This window comes from Lytechinus variegatus, chromosome 3 (genome assembly GCF_018143015.1).
Source record: "Lytechinus variegatus isolate NC3 chromosome 3, Lvar_3.0, whole genome shotgun sequence".
NCBI lineage: Eukaryota > Metazoa > Echinodermata > Echinoidea > Temnopleuroida > Toxopneustidae > Lytechinus > Lytechinus variegatus.
This window is the reverse complement of record NC_054742.1, coordinates 20,608,819-20,628,864: the sequence shown is the minus strand read 5'-3', so window position 1 is coordinate 20,628,864 and position 20,046 is coordinate 20,608,819. Positions and strand designations below refer to the sequence as shown.

Sequence of the window (20,046 nt, the reverse complement as noted above, 5' to 3'; positions counted from 1 at the left end):
GTCATTAAGCCAAACATAAATAAATCCTTTACATCATTCTGAACCATAAACTCTATTACAATCATAACTCATAATCCTCTGAGAACGGAGCAAATGTCGTGTCAACATTTCTTTCGAAATGTATCTTGCACTCACGCAATATGACATCACACAATACAATATTGCACTCTTACAACACATAAGAAATTTGTTGTTGTGAGATTTAACTACGATTTAAGATTGACATTTCTTTAAGATTGTCGGTACCTTTTGAAATCGAGGGGAAAGGGGTTTAAAATCTATAATCTTCAAGAAGATTTCAGAAGTCAATATACAGACAATGTATCAGTTGAATGTATACACGTACGTTACTAGACTAGTCTTCTATGAGCATGTTTTGAAATGTGATTTGATATTGACATTTTTGTTTTGGTAATTGAAAATCATGCAAGTTCAAGGTGAAAATGCGTGGACTTCGTTTTCATTAGCGTAATACATCCGTTTCCTAAATAAAAACAAACATCTGACTTCATCACACTTTTTGAACACATTTGAACACATATTTTATGTACATCCGTATATAGCTACATGTATATGAATATTTGGCGAAACCATGACAACGGAAAATTGCTTAATTATCAAGTTACAATTACTTTAGAATTATAGCCTTCGAATCATCTACTATTTGGCACTAGCGATTTGATCCCTATATTTCGAAGCACAGAAGAGATTAATTCTATACTCAATTTCTTGTTTTCGTTATGTATATCATATGACTTCCCTTCGTTATCAACATCAATTAATGAGGATTTTACCAATGGAACTCATGTTCGGTTTGCTATCTTCCATCCATTACAACGTCATGTATGGCTTCAACAATGCATGTCTAATTGGCTATCAAACGCTTAAGATGCACACACGTCAGAATGAGAATATCAGGGGAATAAATTAGAGGATTGCACCAAGGAGATTGCACAGACCAAGGAGCTTCAGACAGAGTGAGAGTGAGAACGGACTGTCGTGCGCGCTATCCTGAGACGCAACAAGTCCAGAAGTAATGATATCATCTTGTAGAGGATAATCCGGATGATAATTGTCTAAAGACATCGGCGTTAAAGCTTGTATTGTCGTTCTCGGTTTGAAAGCAATATTGTGCCATAGTGGGGGTACCGAGTCGATTATTAGCAAACAAATCTGGACATTTCCAAATACGGGTCAAATACCAACCATCTATTAACATGGAGATCATATCACATAACTTACCTGGAACAAGTAGTCAACGAATGACAATGGACGACATCGTAATCTGTCGATCAGTCACATCGCCGAGATCGTTGAACTCCGCAAACAGTTTTGATAATCAATACTGCAACACTTCTTATTCAGAGACGAACACGACTTCGAGTGCACCAGTTAGGAGAACTGAAACGAAATGCAATGATGGGCTGTTTCGTGGTAGATACTCCAAGTTAAATCGGAGGAATATTATTATGAAAAATCAACAACCGGTTCGTATGAAAATTCATTGAGTTAAATTATTTATAGGAGAAATACATAAAGCAGAAATCTTATGAATTAAAACATTGTTTCGTTACGTTGGTTTTGTTGTTAAATTCTTATTATCTTATGCTGACTTGATGGGTTTATTATTTCAAAACCCTTTCCTTCACATTCTCGTCAATATCAAATAAGATTGCTTTTGTAATCGCTCTATTCCAACGCTTCATTTCTCGAGAGATTATCATGGACAAATATTAATCGATAGACTAGAAGATTCGAAGTCATTCTGAATGAATTCATAGGTCGTCTAACCCCCCCCCCCCGCGCTTAAGTCTCCCCATGAAACGGTTTGAGACAGTCAAGAGATTAAAATGGCTATAAAATGCTATCTGTCAGGGTCAAGATGCATATGTAAACCACATAAAACACGAATTGAACAAAGCGAAACAAATGCATGATATCACTACTACATTTTTTGTAGATAGCCTATCATTACATGGCAGAACGTGACAGGGTCTAAAAATAGAGGTCGCCGGTATAAAATGTTTACAAGGAGATGTGAAGATCAATTCTCGCCTTCAGTTTAAAAAAATGAAGAAAGAAAGAAAGAAAACTTAAAGGAAGTAAAATGTGTTTTGAATGGACTCAGCAAGACTTTAGTTTCCTTTCTTATGTTTCTATAAACTTGCATTGTAGTTACGATCCTCCAGCTTTGATACGGAATGGGGGCCATCATCTCATCCCCAGAGTTATCGCATCAAATCCCGTAGAGGAGCTGTAACCTCCGACCTATCACCCGCTTCAAGCGAAACATCTGTCGAAGAGATTCAGTAAGTAAAAAAAAAATCCACCTTCTTTGCGTAAAGGTAGGTCAATGCCATTACCAAGAAATAGAGTCACAGAAAAAATACCTTCAGAGGCCATGTTTCTCCATTCTGGCATATAATATTATACCAAATCAGCCCCCTTAAAAAATTCTTACCACCAACAACAAAATGTTTGACCATGAATTTTCCTCGAAATGGGTTATCACATCAGATCGTATACGTATAGACTTGGTTTGTACGCATATAGACTTGGTTTATGTACTATGATTTCAATCATGTACGTTTTTTTTAAAACGTTATGGTTGACGAGATCTTTTGAAAAGAAAAACAATACATTTGTCGAAATGCTATATATTTTCTATTTTATACATGTATAAGGGGTCTTGTAAATATCTGATTTTTTTCAAGAAGTTATTTGTAGTTCCCCGACCTGAATAAATTGAATTAAAAAAAAACAATGAAATCGACCAAAACATAGCACTAAGAATTTAATTGAAACAGAAAAACGAAGTTATGGATTTTCAAAGTTTTGCATATTGCGAAATAGTTTGGTGCAGAATACGTCACATCTTCGTTTCTGTTTTTTATTATTGTTCTTCATAATGTTGATCTCCATCTCCGAATTGCATAACACATAATGCATTACGATAATTACGACCTTGCATGATAAACTTGATGTCAATCCTTCTAGTTATAATAACATTAGTTTGAATCTATCCTTCAAATAATGTCATTATGATGATGAGAAACCTGAAACTTGGAAATTTTGGATGGATACGATCTGGATATCGATTCGATTTTTATATTTATAGACTTATAGTACAATGTGGCACGAAATAGGTTATACAAACATTATGTTTACGTCACATGTAAATCTTTATTGTGTGTATTTCTATAAATTATTAAATGGAAATGGATGGGAAGTTCAAAGAAGTGAAATGAATTACTGGAAAACAATAAATTCCTTCTAAAGATGACTTAAATGTTCTACTTAAATTCATGACCATCTTCTTCAACTAATATAACATCTTGTGAAATAGAAAATCGTTTAAAAGACAATGTTAGTGTAAAACAAATAGTTTCTTTAAATCGATTGGTGACTGCTACCTTATATCCCCTCTGATTTATTTGACCATTAATTAGGAGCAAATACTGTTTAAGCTGATCTGCTTTTGCTTGTAATGTGTGTAAGGACATTAGGCATGTAACGCAAGGTACTCAGTCATCAGGCTCATGATTATGTACAAGGCACTGCAATGTCTTTGACCAACTTGACCCGCTTATAAGTTATGATCATTTCTCTCTCCTTCCTGTAAAGACGCTTATATTGAGTTGTTTCAAGTTTCAAGTTCAGAATGTTCAGCTAATTGCAGGTATATTTTAACATTCTACTTCACAGGAATCGCAAGAATGTTAACGGTGTTTACATCACCTTTGCCTTATTTTTTTTCATCTCAGGGCCACTAATAAATCATAACAATATGTGACATTCGATACTTTGACCCTTATTCAACATATCCCCAGGTTTGGAGGTGATATGGTTAGTGAAGAGCCATGAGAAATGTGTCTTTGGAATTTTCAAGCTTTAAATTAAGTTTACATAACCCATCACTCCCCACATACAAACGCACGCATGTACTTTTTTTTTAATTCCACACATTTATATTCATAATACACACGGGAATACACATCGCATTTTCATTTGTTTGATGTACGATAAAACAGCAATGTGGACAAAATGCCTTGCTCAAGGGCCGTGCTGGGAATCGAACCCCGGTCCTCGGATCTCCATCTAGCACTCATACCATTGGCGGCGGAAGCCACAAATTTTAGGAGGGGACAACCCAAAAAATTTTGACAAGCAAAAAAAAAATAAATAAAAGGTTTTCAACCCAAAAATTTTAAGGGGGGACGTAGGAAAATAAATTGACAAGCAAAAAAAAAAAAAAAAAAAAAAAAAAAAAAAGGTCATCAACAACAAATTTAGGGGGGGACCGTCCCCCCTCCTCAAATTTAGGGGGGGGACACGTCCCCCCTGTCCCCCCCGCTTCCGCCGCCTATGACTCATACCACACGCACACCCTTACACACACACCATGGACCTATTACGAACATGCACACACTCACAAGGACACGTATCCTTATTGTATACCCTTCGTACCCTTCCACCCACGCGCATTGATACACATCCCCCTCTCTTTCCCCTCCCAATCTCTTTAAAAAAGATAAATAAAAAAATATATAATACAAATCCATAATTTATTGTTCGAAATAGACATGAAATGAAATACTCCGAAAATTTGCTTTGCCCAATTGATCGTGTGCCCGGCGGCCACTGTGCAGCGCCAGATCGACGAGGCTCTATCCCTTTAATCGTTGAACGCCAAACAGGGTAGCGGCAACTCCCATCTTTTTACATCTTTTGGTCTGACGCGGCCCGGTTGTGAGACGGACGCTCTACCAACTGAGCCAACACACCGGATGCTACACGTACCGCTATAAACTCTTCCATATGGAAGCTTAAAAGTGCCACCGAGATGTTGAGATAATTATCTCGGGAAGTCGACATCTTGATAGCAAAAGATAAGATGACGAGATCCCAGATCTCATCATGTCGACATCTTTTAGAAGAGATGATGAGATGACAAGATCCTGGATCTCATCATGTCAACATCTTTTAGAAGAGATGTTGAGATGACGAGATCCTGGATCTCATCATGTCGACATCTTTTAGAAGAGATGATGAGATGACAAGATCCTGGATCTCATCATGTCAACATCTTTTAGAAGAGATGATGAGATGACAAGATCCCGGATCTCATCATGTCAACATCTTTTAGAAGAGATGTTGAGATGACAAGATCCCGGATCTCATCATGTTGACATCTTGAAGAAGAGATGATGAGATGACAAGATCCCGGATCTCATCATGTTGACATCTTTTAGAAGAGATGATGAGATGACAAGATCCTGGATCTCATCATGTTGACATCTTGTAGAAGAGATGATGAGATGACAAGATCCCGGATCTCATCATGTTGACATCTTTTAGAAGAGATGATGAGATGACAAGATCCTGGATCTCATCATGTTGACATCTTGTAGAAGAGATGATGAGATGATGAGATGATCTTGTCATCTCAACATCTCTTCTAAAGATGTTGACATGATGAGATCCAGGATCTTGTCATCTCATCATCTCTTCTACAAGATGTCAACATGATGAGATCCAGGATCTTGTCATCTCATCATCTCTTCTACAAGATGTCAACATGATGAGATCCGGGATCTTGTCATCTCATCATCTCTTCCAAAAGATGTCAACATGATGAGATCCAGGATCTTGTCATCTCATCATCTCTTCTAAAAGATGTCAACATGATGAGATCCGGGATCTTGTCATCTCAACATCTCTTCTAAAAGATGTTGACATGATGAGATCCGGGATCTTGTCATCTCATCATCTCTTCTAAAAGATGTTGACATGATGAGATCCAGGATCTTGTCATCTCATCATCTCTTCTGAAAGATGTCGACATGATGAGATCCAGGATCTCGTCATCTTATCTTTTGCTATCAAGATGTCGACTTCCCGAGATAATTATCTCAACATCTCGGTGGCACTTTTAAGCTTCCATACTTCCATACCCCGGGTTCCATACATAATTATAAGCTCGTATTCTGAAGTCAGGTTTAACCAGTGGGAGGATTAACTTAGACCACGGTCTACAACTCTGTGCTAAAATTATGGGGAGTCAAAATTCAAAAGTTCTGTTTATGTTATATATTTCTCATGTTAGTTTATTTCCTTTTGCTTTCATAATGAAGAAAAATACTTCAGTTTTCATTTCTAGGCAATTATGAACAGTTTGGGTGTCACATAAGTTAATAAAATGAATGTGTACTGCTAGAGATTTGTGCCCCAATTGGCTCTCCATAGTTAAACAGTCTCCTACGAAAGAAAGGAGTTGTTGTTGTTGTTGTTGTTGTTGTACGATAACGCTGTATCCCTTATATTGTAAGACTGATTTGTTTACAAGAGAAGACAGGAAATTGAAAGCGATGTACATCCGAGTGTGGGTTTAGGAAACTCCCCCATTGTCACAAAACGTCATATTTACAGGGCGATGTTGTTTTCTTTTTCGAATTCAGTGTCATTGGTTATTTTGGTCAAAAATCATTAAGCCTCCATTGAATGTCAAAATATTACAGGAAATTACAGTCCAATTTCAGTTGTGGTGGTTGTGGGAAGGGGCGGGGTTCAAAGCAAGGACAACTTTTCATTTTATATATAGTTGTAGAATGCATTTTTATATAAGGAATATTGTTTTGTCAAATGAGCTAATTGAGCGTCCGAAAATTCTTACCCCTAACTATTATGCATAGCAGTGTTGTAGTCAAGGCTCAATCCTCCAAGGCCGAGGCCAAGGCCAAGGCTTTAATACCCAAGGCCAAGGCTTCAATAACCAAGGCTGAGGCCAAGGCATGGAAACCCAAGGCCAAGGCCTGAAAACCTCAAGGCTAAGGCCAAGGCCAAGGCATTTTCAAACTTTCAATATATATGTAACAATGGGACAACAATTCTTAGGCAGCAGACATGACGCACAAGACAAAGTGTATAAAAGGTGTGAGCGAGTGAAAATTTTAACCCTTGTACATAAATGAAAATAATTTCATGACAGATTTAGACATATGTTATTAAAATAATGATATAGTTACCTTTGTTCATTTATTTTTCTAGGCGATTTACATTGCATTAATTATTATTTCCAAGGTGATCTGATCCTGGCATGACCAATCTCAACATTTGTCTTTCTCTACTCCCTGAGACAGGAGAGGCAGAACATATTTTTGTTTGGGGGAGGGCCGGGGTCAAAGCTAAAAAATAGCATTTAGTGCAAACAGATATTTTCAAATGAGATTAACAACTGCATGAAGAAGTTGTGTGTTTTGTAGAATTTCAGTTCAGCAAAGTCTTTTTAGGTGATTTCTAATTGATAGGACAGATACTTTGACTTAGGCTTTACTTTTCTGCAAGAAAGCATAGCAAGCAAGCGGTTTTGAAAAAACAAATCAATTCTGAAGTTGTAAAACTCGATTTTTGGTCAATTATTGCGATAATCACTGTTAAAAGGGCAGCCTTGCGAGATGTTGCCAGCACAAATCAAAAGCTCAAACTTCTGGACATTTCGTGTAATAAGAAATGAAAATGAAATATTCTGAGCTGTTATTGTAATCATGAAAAAGATGTGCATCTTACTAAAGAATTGAGCGTGAGCTTAAATTTTTAGTGACCAGATAGGAAGCTGAGCTCCAAAATTTACAAATTTGATAATTCCAACCTGAAAACTGGACATTCTTAGCGTTATTTGTGTGTGAACGGGAACAGAAAGATAACCTTACTTAACAATAATTCATGCGTCCGAGCGCGATCCAAAAATTTGGTGATTTTGTAACCGAAAATGTATCATGTTTTACTATAAAAAATGTATTTCTTTTTTAAAAAGGGAATATTTAATTTGGGAAAAAAAGGTATTTTTGATTTTGGAAAATAGGCATTTTTTTTCCTACAGAGAATTTTTCGGGGGGGGGGGGGCAAGAGAGCACAAAGCACAAGTTGAAATGTTCAAATGCTGACCTGAAAACGAGTCATTTTTAGGAATCTTGTCAGTTTTGTTTGTTTATTTCCTTGAAACTAGTGAAATGAAATTCACTGTCAAACCATATGATTAAAAATAAGTAGCTTTTCTTTAATATTTTGTTTTGTCAATCTGAGACACTAGACCCAAAACAAAATATAAACAATTCAATTAGATGTACTGTCAATCAACATATTAACTGATTTTTGCAGTATTTTCTGCCAAACCAGCCCCCCCCCCCCCTTCTCTCTATCTCTCTTCCCATTCCTCTTTCTCGCCTGTTTAATAAATAAGAGGACCCCCCCCCCCCCGAAAAAAAAGAGCGAGACAAGAAGTTCCACCACCAAGAATAAACATATAAAAGGAACTTGATATCATTTTCTGAACATATTGTCAAAATATCACAAAATTAGCTTTTCTAATAGTATAAGGGTGAAAAATTGTGCTCGCTTCAATCGCTTTTGACTTTTTGGGGCAGAAATTTTGCTCTAGATGCCATGCTTAGCTCCTCAAAATTTTGGCTCATCATGCCATTGACATATCCTATTTGGAAATGACAAAATTAAAGATTGTGTTCAAGTTTACCAAATCTTTTCAGATAATCATTAAGACTTAAAACATTCTTGTTGGTCAAAGAAAATAATACAAGGAAAATCCTAATGGAATAGAAATCAACCTTGTTATCCTTCTTTAGAGTTAGCTATTTCTAAAGTCTGAAAATTGTAGAAATTGCAGTCGGATCTGTTACAATTATTCCTGTCATAAAATCACTATAATCTTTATCATAATCATTATTATCAATATTATTAATATTATATCATTATCATCATTAGTCATGATATTACCAATAAATAATGTTATTTTCATCACTTCTCTTTGTTATATAATTATGTGATGATAATTCTTGATAATGGTGATAGTCACAATTGATGGCTCTGCTAGTATATTACTATACAGCTGCTACTACTGCTGACTGGTAGTATTGACCATTTGTGTCATTAGATATACAGAACAATTTAAACATTTATACTTACTTTTATAAAAGCAAATAAAAGTACAAAATACCAAATGCCTTGAAAAAGCCTTGAAAATGCCTTGAAAAAGCCTTGAAATTTCAAGGCTCAAAATCCTCAAGGCCAAGGCCAAGGCCCTCTTAAGGCCAAGGCTTGAATGTTCAAGGCCAAGGCTTTGAAAAAGTAGGCCTTAAGGCGCCTTAAGGCCAAGGCCGAGCATCAAGGCACTACAACACTGATGCATAGGCCCAATCCCATCATTTAGACATAAAGAATTTATAGGCAGAAAGATGCCACATCTGAAATATATATACTTCAGCAGCAAACAGTGCTCTTGCGCTCCATTCTCATACAGTATGCATGTTATATAACAACAACAACTACGCATGAGTCGTGATTGCCCATTTAAACTTAAAGGAACTATAATACCAAGGTGGAATGATAAATGGTGAAATGGGCCATGTGGGCGTTATCACCTTCTGAAGGGGGGAGGGGGCTACAACTCACAAGGCGCATACATTTTTAATATAGAAAATAGGCATTCAAATGCATTGTGTAGCATAAAATCTAAATATATTAAACATATACATGAATAAATTGTATATGCAGTGGATTCTCATTTGAATGAGCACCCGGGGGGGGGGGGCACTTACATTGAAGATTGGATACCTTGAGCGACCAAGAAAACACGTAAAAAGGATGTCTTTTTCAAGATAGGGCACGTTACGTACGGAACGTATTAAGGGTGTAAAAAACACTTAAATAATGAAAAAAAGGTTATCTATTTTGCTATAGGGAAGCTACGTGTTTAGGGTCGAATTTGCGAGGGTCTAAAAATTAAGACTAAAATGTTTTAGAAAGGATGTACTTTTTGCCCCAAGAGTCAACACTACGTGTTTAGAGGGGTTACAGTATGATTTGCGCGAGATGTGGGAGGTGGGGTTGTACTAAACCCAATTGAAAACATAAAACCGACGACCAACGTCCGTTACATAACAATAAAAATATCTCTGTACTTGTTTAAGGGGTCAATTCAGGGAATACTTGGCAAGAGTATCGTTTTGTTTCCAATACTACTACTTGTTAAGGGTAGGGTAGGGTATCCACTCGTCAACGAAAGTCCCCCCCCCCCCCCGGAATGAAAAACGATATTACAGGTTTTAATAACTAGAATGGGTTTGATTAAAAGAGTGTAGGGGTGAGCAAAGCAAATGGTGGCCAACAACATTTAAAAGCGAGGAAGTGAGAGAATGCCCCCCCCCCTGTCCATCTCCTGATGACATAGGATCTGCGTGTTTGAAACCACTGTCTGGAACATTTTCCTTCCTTTCCTTTTATGAAATAGTTATAACAATTAGATATTTGACAACAAAACACACACACTTCCTGATTCTTTTTTATTATTCTTTGTTTATATAGATTATGTAGATCATAGATCTAACAGTGGGAATAGTGGTGATGTGCAAATCTTGATGCTAAACCATTCAGGCCTAGCACCCAGACGATTCCATAAACCCGCGGCCCACACTATACGATTTGTTGCAATCCGAATCCCAGTAATCAGAGTTCAGAATAGTGGAAGGACAACTGAAGTCGAAATTCCATCCAGTTCGAGCCTCCCTGTTAAAAGCAAATTCAATTCAAAATCGTGATGACGTCATCATCTGCTGCGACTTGAGGAGTGGATTTTGAGCGGATTTCGATCATACGGATTGCCGAAAAGCAAAAATTATTATTTCATTATTCCTAACATTATGCCCAACTTAAAAAAAAAACTTTTGGAAGATAAACATTATTTTAATGTAAAGTGCGATTGATTAAAAAATCGCGTCGTATCGGATCACATTATGCGCTGTGATTTAAACCCACCGGAAATTTCACGATTGGTTTGCGACCTAATTGGGAAGGTGCATGATAGTAGGATGCTATGGTCACATATGGCAATGTCTTATAAAATACCTTTGTACAAACCTAAGAAGCACCGTTACTCAAGTCTTTTGGAAGTGAATTCAGTCGCAATTGTACCATTGCATGAATGGGTTATGAATTGCTGAATGCAAATTGCACGTAACTAAATGTAATAAAAAAGGGAAAGTGGGGAAATGACATTAAACCAACTATTGCACATCGATGGGAGCATTCATAATTTTTTATAACCATTTTCATAAAATATGTAATACTGCGTAACTTTAAAATCAATTTTCTCTCCCTGTAGTATTCAAAATGAGAGTGAGAGCGTGCAAAAAGATTAAACACTCCATGATCGATTTTTTAAAGTCAATTTTTTTTTTCATTTCAAACTATCCGAGGTGGGGGCGGGGTGCGAGTGGTTATAAGCTTCGTTTACTGAACAGGAAAAGGAGGAAATGATTATCAGAAAGAAATGCCAAGGACCATCTCAAATGCTAAGGCAGTAAGAAGGAAAAACAACGGAAACCATAATTATATGACCTCATTAGTACGGACATATTCATGTACATAATGGTGACTGCATCTTTTCAGTGATTATAAAAGATACATATTGTCAGTGAAACCAATGAATAATTATTGCATTAATGGTCTTAACTGTAGCTGAATTTTATGATATAGTACGAATAAGGAAAACATTTTGTTCTCCTAACTAAGGTGATGTAGAGAGAGAGAGAGAGAGAGAGAGAATGTGCGTGAGAGAGAGAGAATGAGGATAGAGAAAGGAGAGAGGGTATTTCCATGTATATAATAGACAGGGGCGTAACAGGGGTCGGTTGCAGGGGGGGGGGGGCAGGAGCAAAAAAAATCACAGTCATGAACAGGCAGTGGCGTAATGAGGCAAAAAATTTGAAATGGATGTGCGTGTTGGTTGTGCGTGTGAGTGTTTGTTTCATTGTATGGACCTACTACTGGGGAAAATTTTGTGACTATAACCCACTTACTGGGGACGTCCGCATACTGGGGTCGTCGCCAAAGCCAGATTGTAATGCCAATCAAAACATCATCATATCTTAAACAAGATTTATAAATTTCATGCGTAATTTGTAAATGTCCTCTTTAGGTCAGTTATACCCTTGATCATCTAATTGAATATACAGAGGATATGACGAGTTGTGTTGACGATGGATACGTTCACGTTTTGTGTTCGTTCTGTCCTAAAGTACATGAACCCAGTCAGCATGGTCAGTGGACATGGTGGATTAATATAATTAAGGGTGACGGTGCAATAAATCGCATGCATGCGTCCCCACTTTGACGTACGTTAACACACAACAAGAATGAGAGGGCGCATTATATGTGAGTGTGTGTATGTGCGTGTGTGTAAGAACGGGGGGGGGGAGAGTCGAAGGTAAAATAAGGAATGGGGGATAGGGAGAATCGAATAAATAAAAAGAGGCAGATTGGATCATTTGTTTCATTGGGGGACAACTTCATAGCATCAATCAGTAAGGCTCGGTACCACTGCACTTAAAAATGCCAAGAAGATGTAAAATGTAAACAAATCTTGCCATCCGTTGGAAAACGCTATGCATCTGTTATGTACTTATTGCATACGTGTTTCATACGCTATATCCATCGAGCAATAATTGTGAGATGCACCAGAATTTTAAGGGTCGGTGCCACTGCTCATAGTGACATATGAAAATGAATTTAAATCAAATCAATCTACTTAATGATACAAAGAGTAAATGTTAAAAAATTCTAGCCATCCGTTGAAAATCGCTATGCATCCGTTGTGTACTGAGTGGTGTGCTAATTGCATACGTGATTCATACGCTTTATCCATCGAGCATCCGTCCACTGTGATTTTTATCCGCGCAAAAAAAAATTGAGCTGCACAAAACTTTTAGAACGGATAAACTTTCCGCCGTGTACGATGTAAATCCACGACATATACGAGCGACAATGTTAACGTTTTATGTCCGTTATCATCCGTTATAAAGGCCTGGTCACACCGCCCGAGCGTTGTTGGAGCGGTCGTGGAGCGGAGAGAAAAAAAATCATCACCGCTCGCTACCGTTTACCATTTTCGATTTCGATTGACTTTTTTTTTTCGATTTTTTTTCCCAATTTTGTGACCGAAATTCGACCCTCTTTCCCTACCGCTCCACGACCGCTCCAACAACGCTCGGGCGGTGTGAACAGGCCTTAAACGTCTGTTGTTTTTTTCTTTGCATCCCCTGCATGGGAAACACCCCCTCGAATTTCAGATCCACTGCAACTGAAAACGGAAAGAGGGAGGAAATAATTAGCACGTAAATAGATAGGATGTAAAGCGTATGCATCTCGTTGGCCTCTATTGAAAACATACAAAGCGCCGACAAAGCGTTTCCTTCCGCGTGGCATCCCCTTTTGTTTCCGTTATTTGTACGTGGTGCATCCGCTCTTTCCGCTATGCGTCCGCTTCGTAATTATCCAAGATTACCCCTTCGGAGCTGTCATCCACTTCATCCGCAGGGCTTCCGATGAACATCCGTTTACTACTCACCTCCTTTCTTTTCCATTCTGTCTTCGCCATTTTTCGCCAAGTGTGTCCACTTCTGGAGCCTCTTCCGACTTTTACTCGTCCGCTGTGTTATTTATGCATACGTTTTTGTATCCAGCGGCATCTGGGACGGGGACATATGATAGAAGGCTGTAAATAATATATGTGGTTATAAAACAGACAGACAAGACCTCAGACACAGACAAGATGACTCGAATCATTCCTATAATTGAAACTTCCATTCTATACCCCTTAGTTATCTTTAAGGAATTTTGATTTTTTTAAAGTGATTGGTTAACATTGGTTTGACTTTTAAAAAATCTGAGCTAGAAGGTCACACTTATCACCTGTGTCTGTGATATTTTACAAAAATGAAGCCCAGAAAAAATTGCGTTCGGAAATAATTATTAAGTGCTTCAAAAATTGAAATATAAAATGACCGGAAACACCATCTTAATTTCATCCCATACACTTATGTGTAGACGCCTATTTACAAAATCGGGGTTTGCCTTGTAGTTTTAGCTTTTCATTCTCAATAATGGTTGTTTTCAGGGTTTATTAGTTCTAATACATGCACTTGTATACATGTTTCATCTTGGTTTGAGAATTGTTTAAATCGGTTGCTCCCAAAGTTAAACAATACCTTTAAACTGTATTCTTTAACTTTATTGTCATGTTCTGGGATGTGACTAAAGGGGCGTGTGTGAAACTTACGCCAAATTTGAATTCAAGCATTTTGTGTCCCAAAATCATGTGCAGGTTATTTTATTATATGCAGATCTGTAGTTGATTTGCTTTTAATTTCAACTCATTTTTTCCTTGCGCATTCTCATCATTTTGTGACTTACGCTTTATTTGTTATCATGGTTATTGAACGTAAGTTCTTTCAACGCCACATAAGATTCTTGCCATTATTGATTTCATTGTTGTTAGTGATCGTAATGACTCTCCATGGAAGTTGGCTGAAACGACGAAGACTCCTCATTCAGCTCCATGTTCACCCCAACTGCAGCTCAAACCAAGCAGACCGAATTCAATGTACGAAGCAGACATAAACCAGCCTATATCTGAAGTTGGCCCAACGCTAGCGTGTGAGTGTAGGCCTACATATTCCATATTTTTGAAATACATTATGATATCCACGGAGAGGACTTTAAGCCGTTGGTCCTTTGGTTTTGGGGGTTAAAACATTCTTGCTTTCTCAACAATCAGGAAAAAAAATTAGAACAGAGAAATCAAGAAGAAGAAGTTGAATTCAGACGCCTGACTGCACGATGATGCATGTCTAGCTATATGACTCGAGTACTATTGAATTTGTTGCATCAAATTGCATCTCATTATGATCCGTGAAATAGTCTCACTTTCATGTACGATCATGTTGTAAAGACTTTGTTAACATTTTTAATGTAAAAATTTAGGAGTAACTTTTTGAGAGAAGAAAATTGTATTCAGAAAATTAGGAGTGACTGCAGTCATGGTTCCAAAATTATTTCTTGTACTTATTCGCTTAAATTTCTTAGTAAGGAGTTTTCCATTTGTTTATACACTTTTACGTTCGAGAAAAGCGTTTGAAGAAAATATTGAAAATAATTTTGTAATTTCCTCAATTTTTTTTTCTTTCTACTTACCCAGCGGTAGCAGCTGTTCATCTACAAGGTAAAGATTGAATGCTTATATACATTAATTAAATACAGAAGTTATGGTTTACAATGAGAGAAAAGTAAAAAAATAATTGTTCGGATGTACAATGATAATAGAACCAGGGAATTGATATCTTTTTTAATGAAATCATATGGTGAAATTCAAGTCAATTGAAAGAAAATAAACAAATATATCTATATATATATATATATATATATATATTTATTACAAAAATCATTGCCATAAGATGTATATAAGTAACGTCTATCTTTTTAATGACATTGGTTTCAATAGATTTTATAGAAGCTAGTGCCCAAGGATTAAACCGCCATGCAAGTGAACAAGGTAATATACTTTTCTTATAGATATTTGTATTCTATGATTTTTGCATCACTTAACTATAACATCTGCTGAACTGATTTTTAGGCTGGTGCTTAGACTTAACGTAGTGTGATATTGAGCTCTTGTATATTTGCTTGGAATCATTATAGTAAATGCACATTCTGTGCTGCATACAAGTAAATAAGACAGCAAAAACCTATCGCTTTTAACATCAACTATTTGTTCTTCCGTCATCTTGATCACACGATGAATATTAGAAGCACATAACATGCACTTATATTTTTGTCACAACTGCGATTTAATAATTACAAGAATGATTATTTATAAAATTCACACGATAGGAATTTTCAAATTTTAATCATGTACATGAAATGATTTTTGCAAGTTTTTATGATTTGTTTAGGTATTGTAACCGCCTTGTCGTCTATGTCTTTTCAGTACATTTCTTTTTATCGTTTTGTTTTCTTTCTTGTAGACAAAAAGAGGAAATTGGGTACCTTATTCCGAAAATCAATCTCGGCAAAAATTAAGAGAACCCTGGTAAGACAATAAAATACTTCTAATACTACTGCTAATATAATTCTATTACAATTGATATATTTCACAATATTAATGTAAATAAATACGATTGAGATAGTTATGACATTAATCAAAAGAACAATGACAAACATACACACAAACACACACACCATCACACACACACACATATACATATATATTGTTTTAATCACCTTAATTTCTGGAAACAATTGACGTCTATTAGAGTCATGCCTGGAAATGTAATACATACACACATACGCACATATAGCTTTACTGTGTGCTATTTCTATTTGAATCTGATGATAATTACTTTCTATCATAACCATTAAAATAATAATCCCTGCCACCACACTAATGTTATCCTTTTCCATTTTCATTGTTATTTTATAATCAGGGTAGACAAGACAGCTTCACAGCAGATAACATCACCTCTTTATTCTCAAAATTCAAGATCCATGATAAAGATGAGCTAGAATTTGCAGTCTATAAGGTTAGATAATCATTACATCGGTTTGGGGATGTATCTGACGAAAAAAATTCTGAAAAATCAACATCGTTTTATGTATTAAATAATATATATATATATATATATATATATATAGGGTAAAATTTGGCGCTTATACGAGAAAGGGCACTTTGTAACACATAAAACGGGTCCTCTTCCGATGAAAGGGGCACTGTACACGTTCGTGAGGGGGCATTTTTAAGTAAAAAGGACACTTTTTCAGTGCTTCAAAATGGGGGGACTGTGCCTCCCCCCCACCGCCCTCGATTTGATTGATGGGTTTGATTTACTTATTTCATTTAATATGCAAATATAAATAAGATAATGATAAATGTCAAAAGTTTGCTGTGTTTTTATTGTCAGGATAAGGATTGGCGATCTTTTATGGAATGGAGTCTGGGACAGTCCGATCATATCAATCAAGAACCTCTGAGTAAAGAAGAAATAAAACGACGTGATAAGGTTTGGGAACTCTTCAAAAGTGAATGCATCTACCTCGTCGATCATATTCTCGTTCTAAAAGAGGTTAGAGAGATAAATCAAAACTATAGTCATATGAGTCTTATGTTTTAAATTCTAACTATATATCGCGAGGAAGGTAAGTACTGAAATTTTCTACTGCAGTTCAGATGGTAGGTTTTTTCTGACGGTAGTCCTCGACAGCAAAATGAATTTTGACAAACTGTCCACATGAAATATACTTAGCGATATAAGTGAATGGTAGCTAAGTGGAAAACAAATAAGGAATATAAATTCCCAACGGCTTATACGCTTTCATCAATGTGAAATCCCTTGCAGCAACTTCCAAAGACACCACTTTGATACAATGATCCCAATTACGATGGTGTCACAAGTCATATTGTGCCTTTTTCATGATTAAAATCAATGATATTCTTTCATTTCATTTATTGGCATCTCCAACATTCACAATATGATTTATTTCATAAATCTTGATACATATAGAACAGGAAAATTGCATTACAGTAAGCAAGATAACTATTCAAAGAGGTTGGAAATTTATGAGAGGCTGCTGAAAAGCGGAGCTTGTAGAATGCAGCCTCCTAATGTAATATTCGTATAAACAGTATAAACAAAACAGGTATAATGTGGTGAGAATTTGAGCATAAATCCAGTTAAATGTAAAGTTCAATTCTTTCTTAATTCAATATTTTTTTTCTTTTAAATACAACCTTTCCCCTCCATTTAATTTTGCTTGTATCTGCACTGTCATTTTGTTGACAATTGTTGTTACTCTAGATTTTTCAAGAACGTCTTCGCTGGTTGCAGTGTGAAGGTCACCTCATGCACATTGAAATGGCGAAACTTTTTGCCAATCTTGATGAGTTATGCGCAGTAAGTCCGATCATTATTTGGATTTTGAAACGTTACGCAAGTGTATTTTCACGAAATGACTTGTCAAACTTATTAAGACAATTGTTTTATCTTTTATGGATGTCCCTGATAGGGTTTAACGCAAGATAAGTTCTTGAAGGATTCTTGATAGTCCCAGAAATCAATTGAACTTACTGAAACCTGTAGCGTTTTTTCTTCAAGTAACTATGGAGTTCTACTTTGAAAGGATGGATAAAAACATTTTTTTGGTTGAAAATATCCGACATATAGCAACTCTTGCTGGAATTTCAACCACCACAACAACAGAGAAAATTCTGGTTCCTAAATGGTTCTTCCAATGAAAGTTGACATTCCAGCAATCAAGAGTGGCTATCGTTGCAACATTTTATGAAATGGGGGCCCTGATCAACGTGGGTTCCTCAGTTAAGAGATTGTGCTAAACTTAAGCCAACAAGATGCTACCGAATTTGTACCTCATGTGTATGGATTTCCTTTTGGGGTTAATCTCATTTAGAGATATAATTATGAGGCATTGAAAAAAAAAAACCTGACCAATTCGTTCAGGTCTTTTTGAATAGGACTTCAGTATCGTTTGTCCGTCTTTAAGTCGGTACAAACTGGTTTTCTTCGAAAAGTCTTACATTTGAGCCAGGGCAGGGGCGGAAATCTCTCCCAAAAGGTCGGGGGACACAGGGGCGGATCCAGCCTTCGCCAATAGGGGGGGGGATTTGTTTCAGCAATATTTTCCCCGATCGGGCGTTCGAAGATGATTTTGTTTCTTTGAAGGGGTAGTCGTAATTAGTCACTTTTTAGCTTTATTCTTATGAATTGATATAAAATATCATAATCCTTATTTATATGATACGAGCGCGAAGCGCGAGCTATTTTTTGGAAATTTTATGTTATTTTTCCTAAAATTTGAACTGATTCTGGGCAATGTTTGTTATCCTGAAAAAGATACTTATTTAACTTAATAAGTACTACAAACGCAAAGCGGGAGCAGAAATGAACTGATGGAAAAGATACCTAATAAAGTAGTATTTAACAATCAAATATTGCGAGCGCGAAGCCCGAGCTGAATGAATTTTTTTTTTTGGGGGGGACATTTTCACCTAAAGAACGGAAATTCTAAGCACTTTTTGTAACTCAAGCAGAATAGGTATATAAGTAAACAATTAATGCGAGCGGAAAATTTCGAGATTTAGTCCTATAATATTTACTGAACGAGACACTCTATTCATGTTTTGTAAATCCTGAAAAGTAGTATTAATAATGCGAGCGCAAAGCGCGAGCAGAAAATTTTTTATATACGTTTTAAACTGGTACCTGTTGAAAAGATACCTGTGGCTGTTAAGTACCGCTTGCACTTAGCCATGTAGGCGTTACACACTTTAACAATAAAAAAATGCGAGCGCGAAGCGCGAGCTGAAAAATATTTGAACTTTCTAAAGAAAGAATGGAAAATTTTAATCCGTTTTTGTAATCGTGAACAGGATAGCTATATAATTAACGACTGATGCGAGCGCGAAGCGCGAGCAGAAAAAAAAATCTTGAGACTTAGACCTAAAAATGGGCCACTCTGTTCATGTTTTGTAAATTATCAAGAGGATGAGTAATATGGGGTCTTCCTACATTAATAATGCGAGCACAAAGCGCGGGTAGAAAAAAAATCGATATTGTGATCTGAAACTGGATAATGATTTAAATTAGAGAACAAGTTGAGTATCTGAATAAACATGCGCGAGCGTATTTCATATTTAGACCTAGAATCTAGGCATTCTAAATACAACTTTAATCATGAAAATCATGAAATTTTGATATTCCGATCTGAAAAAAGAGTCAATTTCAGCTTTATATTTCAATTAATAATGTAGAAAAATTGTAAGGCGGATATGGATCGCACTTAAAAAAGAGCTGATATTATTATTACTTTAAATTTTGACATAGGACCGGGACATCCTTACGGAATGTCATCATATGAAAATGATGACTATCTTCCTATTCCTCTTGCTAAGCGCGAGATTAAACAAAAGGGACAATTTACTTATTAAATTAATATCATATTTATTAATGCCTAATGAGGGCGCGAAATCTGATGATATCATGGCATAAAAATGGACATTTCACTTTTGTGATTATCAATAGGATGCACCAGTTATCATATTTTTAACCATTAATGCGAGCACAAATTGCGAGCTAAAATTTTTGATAAACTGTCATGAAAAGGGAATTTTAAGTAGTTTGTTGTATA

At 36.3% G+C, this 20,046-nt stretch overlaps 1 protein-coding gene across 1 annotated transcript in view; it reads left to right on the top strand.

Moving 5' to 3' along the window:
• Nucleotides 1-981: 981 nt before the first annotated feature.
• Nucleotides 982-20,046, top strand: part of LOC121410461 (pleckstrin homology domain-containing family G member 7-like) — a 33,508-nt gene continuing 14,443 nt past the window's right edge. The window contains exons 1-9 of the mRNA XM_041602564.1: nucleotides 982-1,487; nucleotides 2,176-2,309; nucleotides 14,348-14,505; nucleotides 15,047-15,070; nucleotides 15,350-15,400; nucleotides 15,873-15,937; nucleotides 16,332-16,427; nucleotides 16,806-16,967; nucleotides 17,700-17,795. Of these exons, the coding sequence (XP_041458498.1) occupies nucleotides 1,218-1,487; nucleotides 2,176-2,309; nucleotides 14,348-14,505; nucleotides 15,047-15,070; nucleotides 15,350-15,400; nucleotides 15,873-15,937; nucleotides 16,332-16,427; nucleotides 16,806-16,967; nucleotides 17,700-17,795 (1,056 nt within the window). The 5' untranslated portion in view covers nucleotides 982-1,217. The remainder of the gene's footprint in view (nucleotides 1,488-2,175; nucleotides 2,310-14,347; nucleotides 14,506-15,046; nucleotides 15,071-15,349; nucleotides 15,401-15,872; nucleotides 15,938-16,331; nucleotides 16,428-16,805; nucleotides 16,968-17,699; nucleotides 17,796-20,046) is intronic.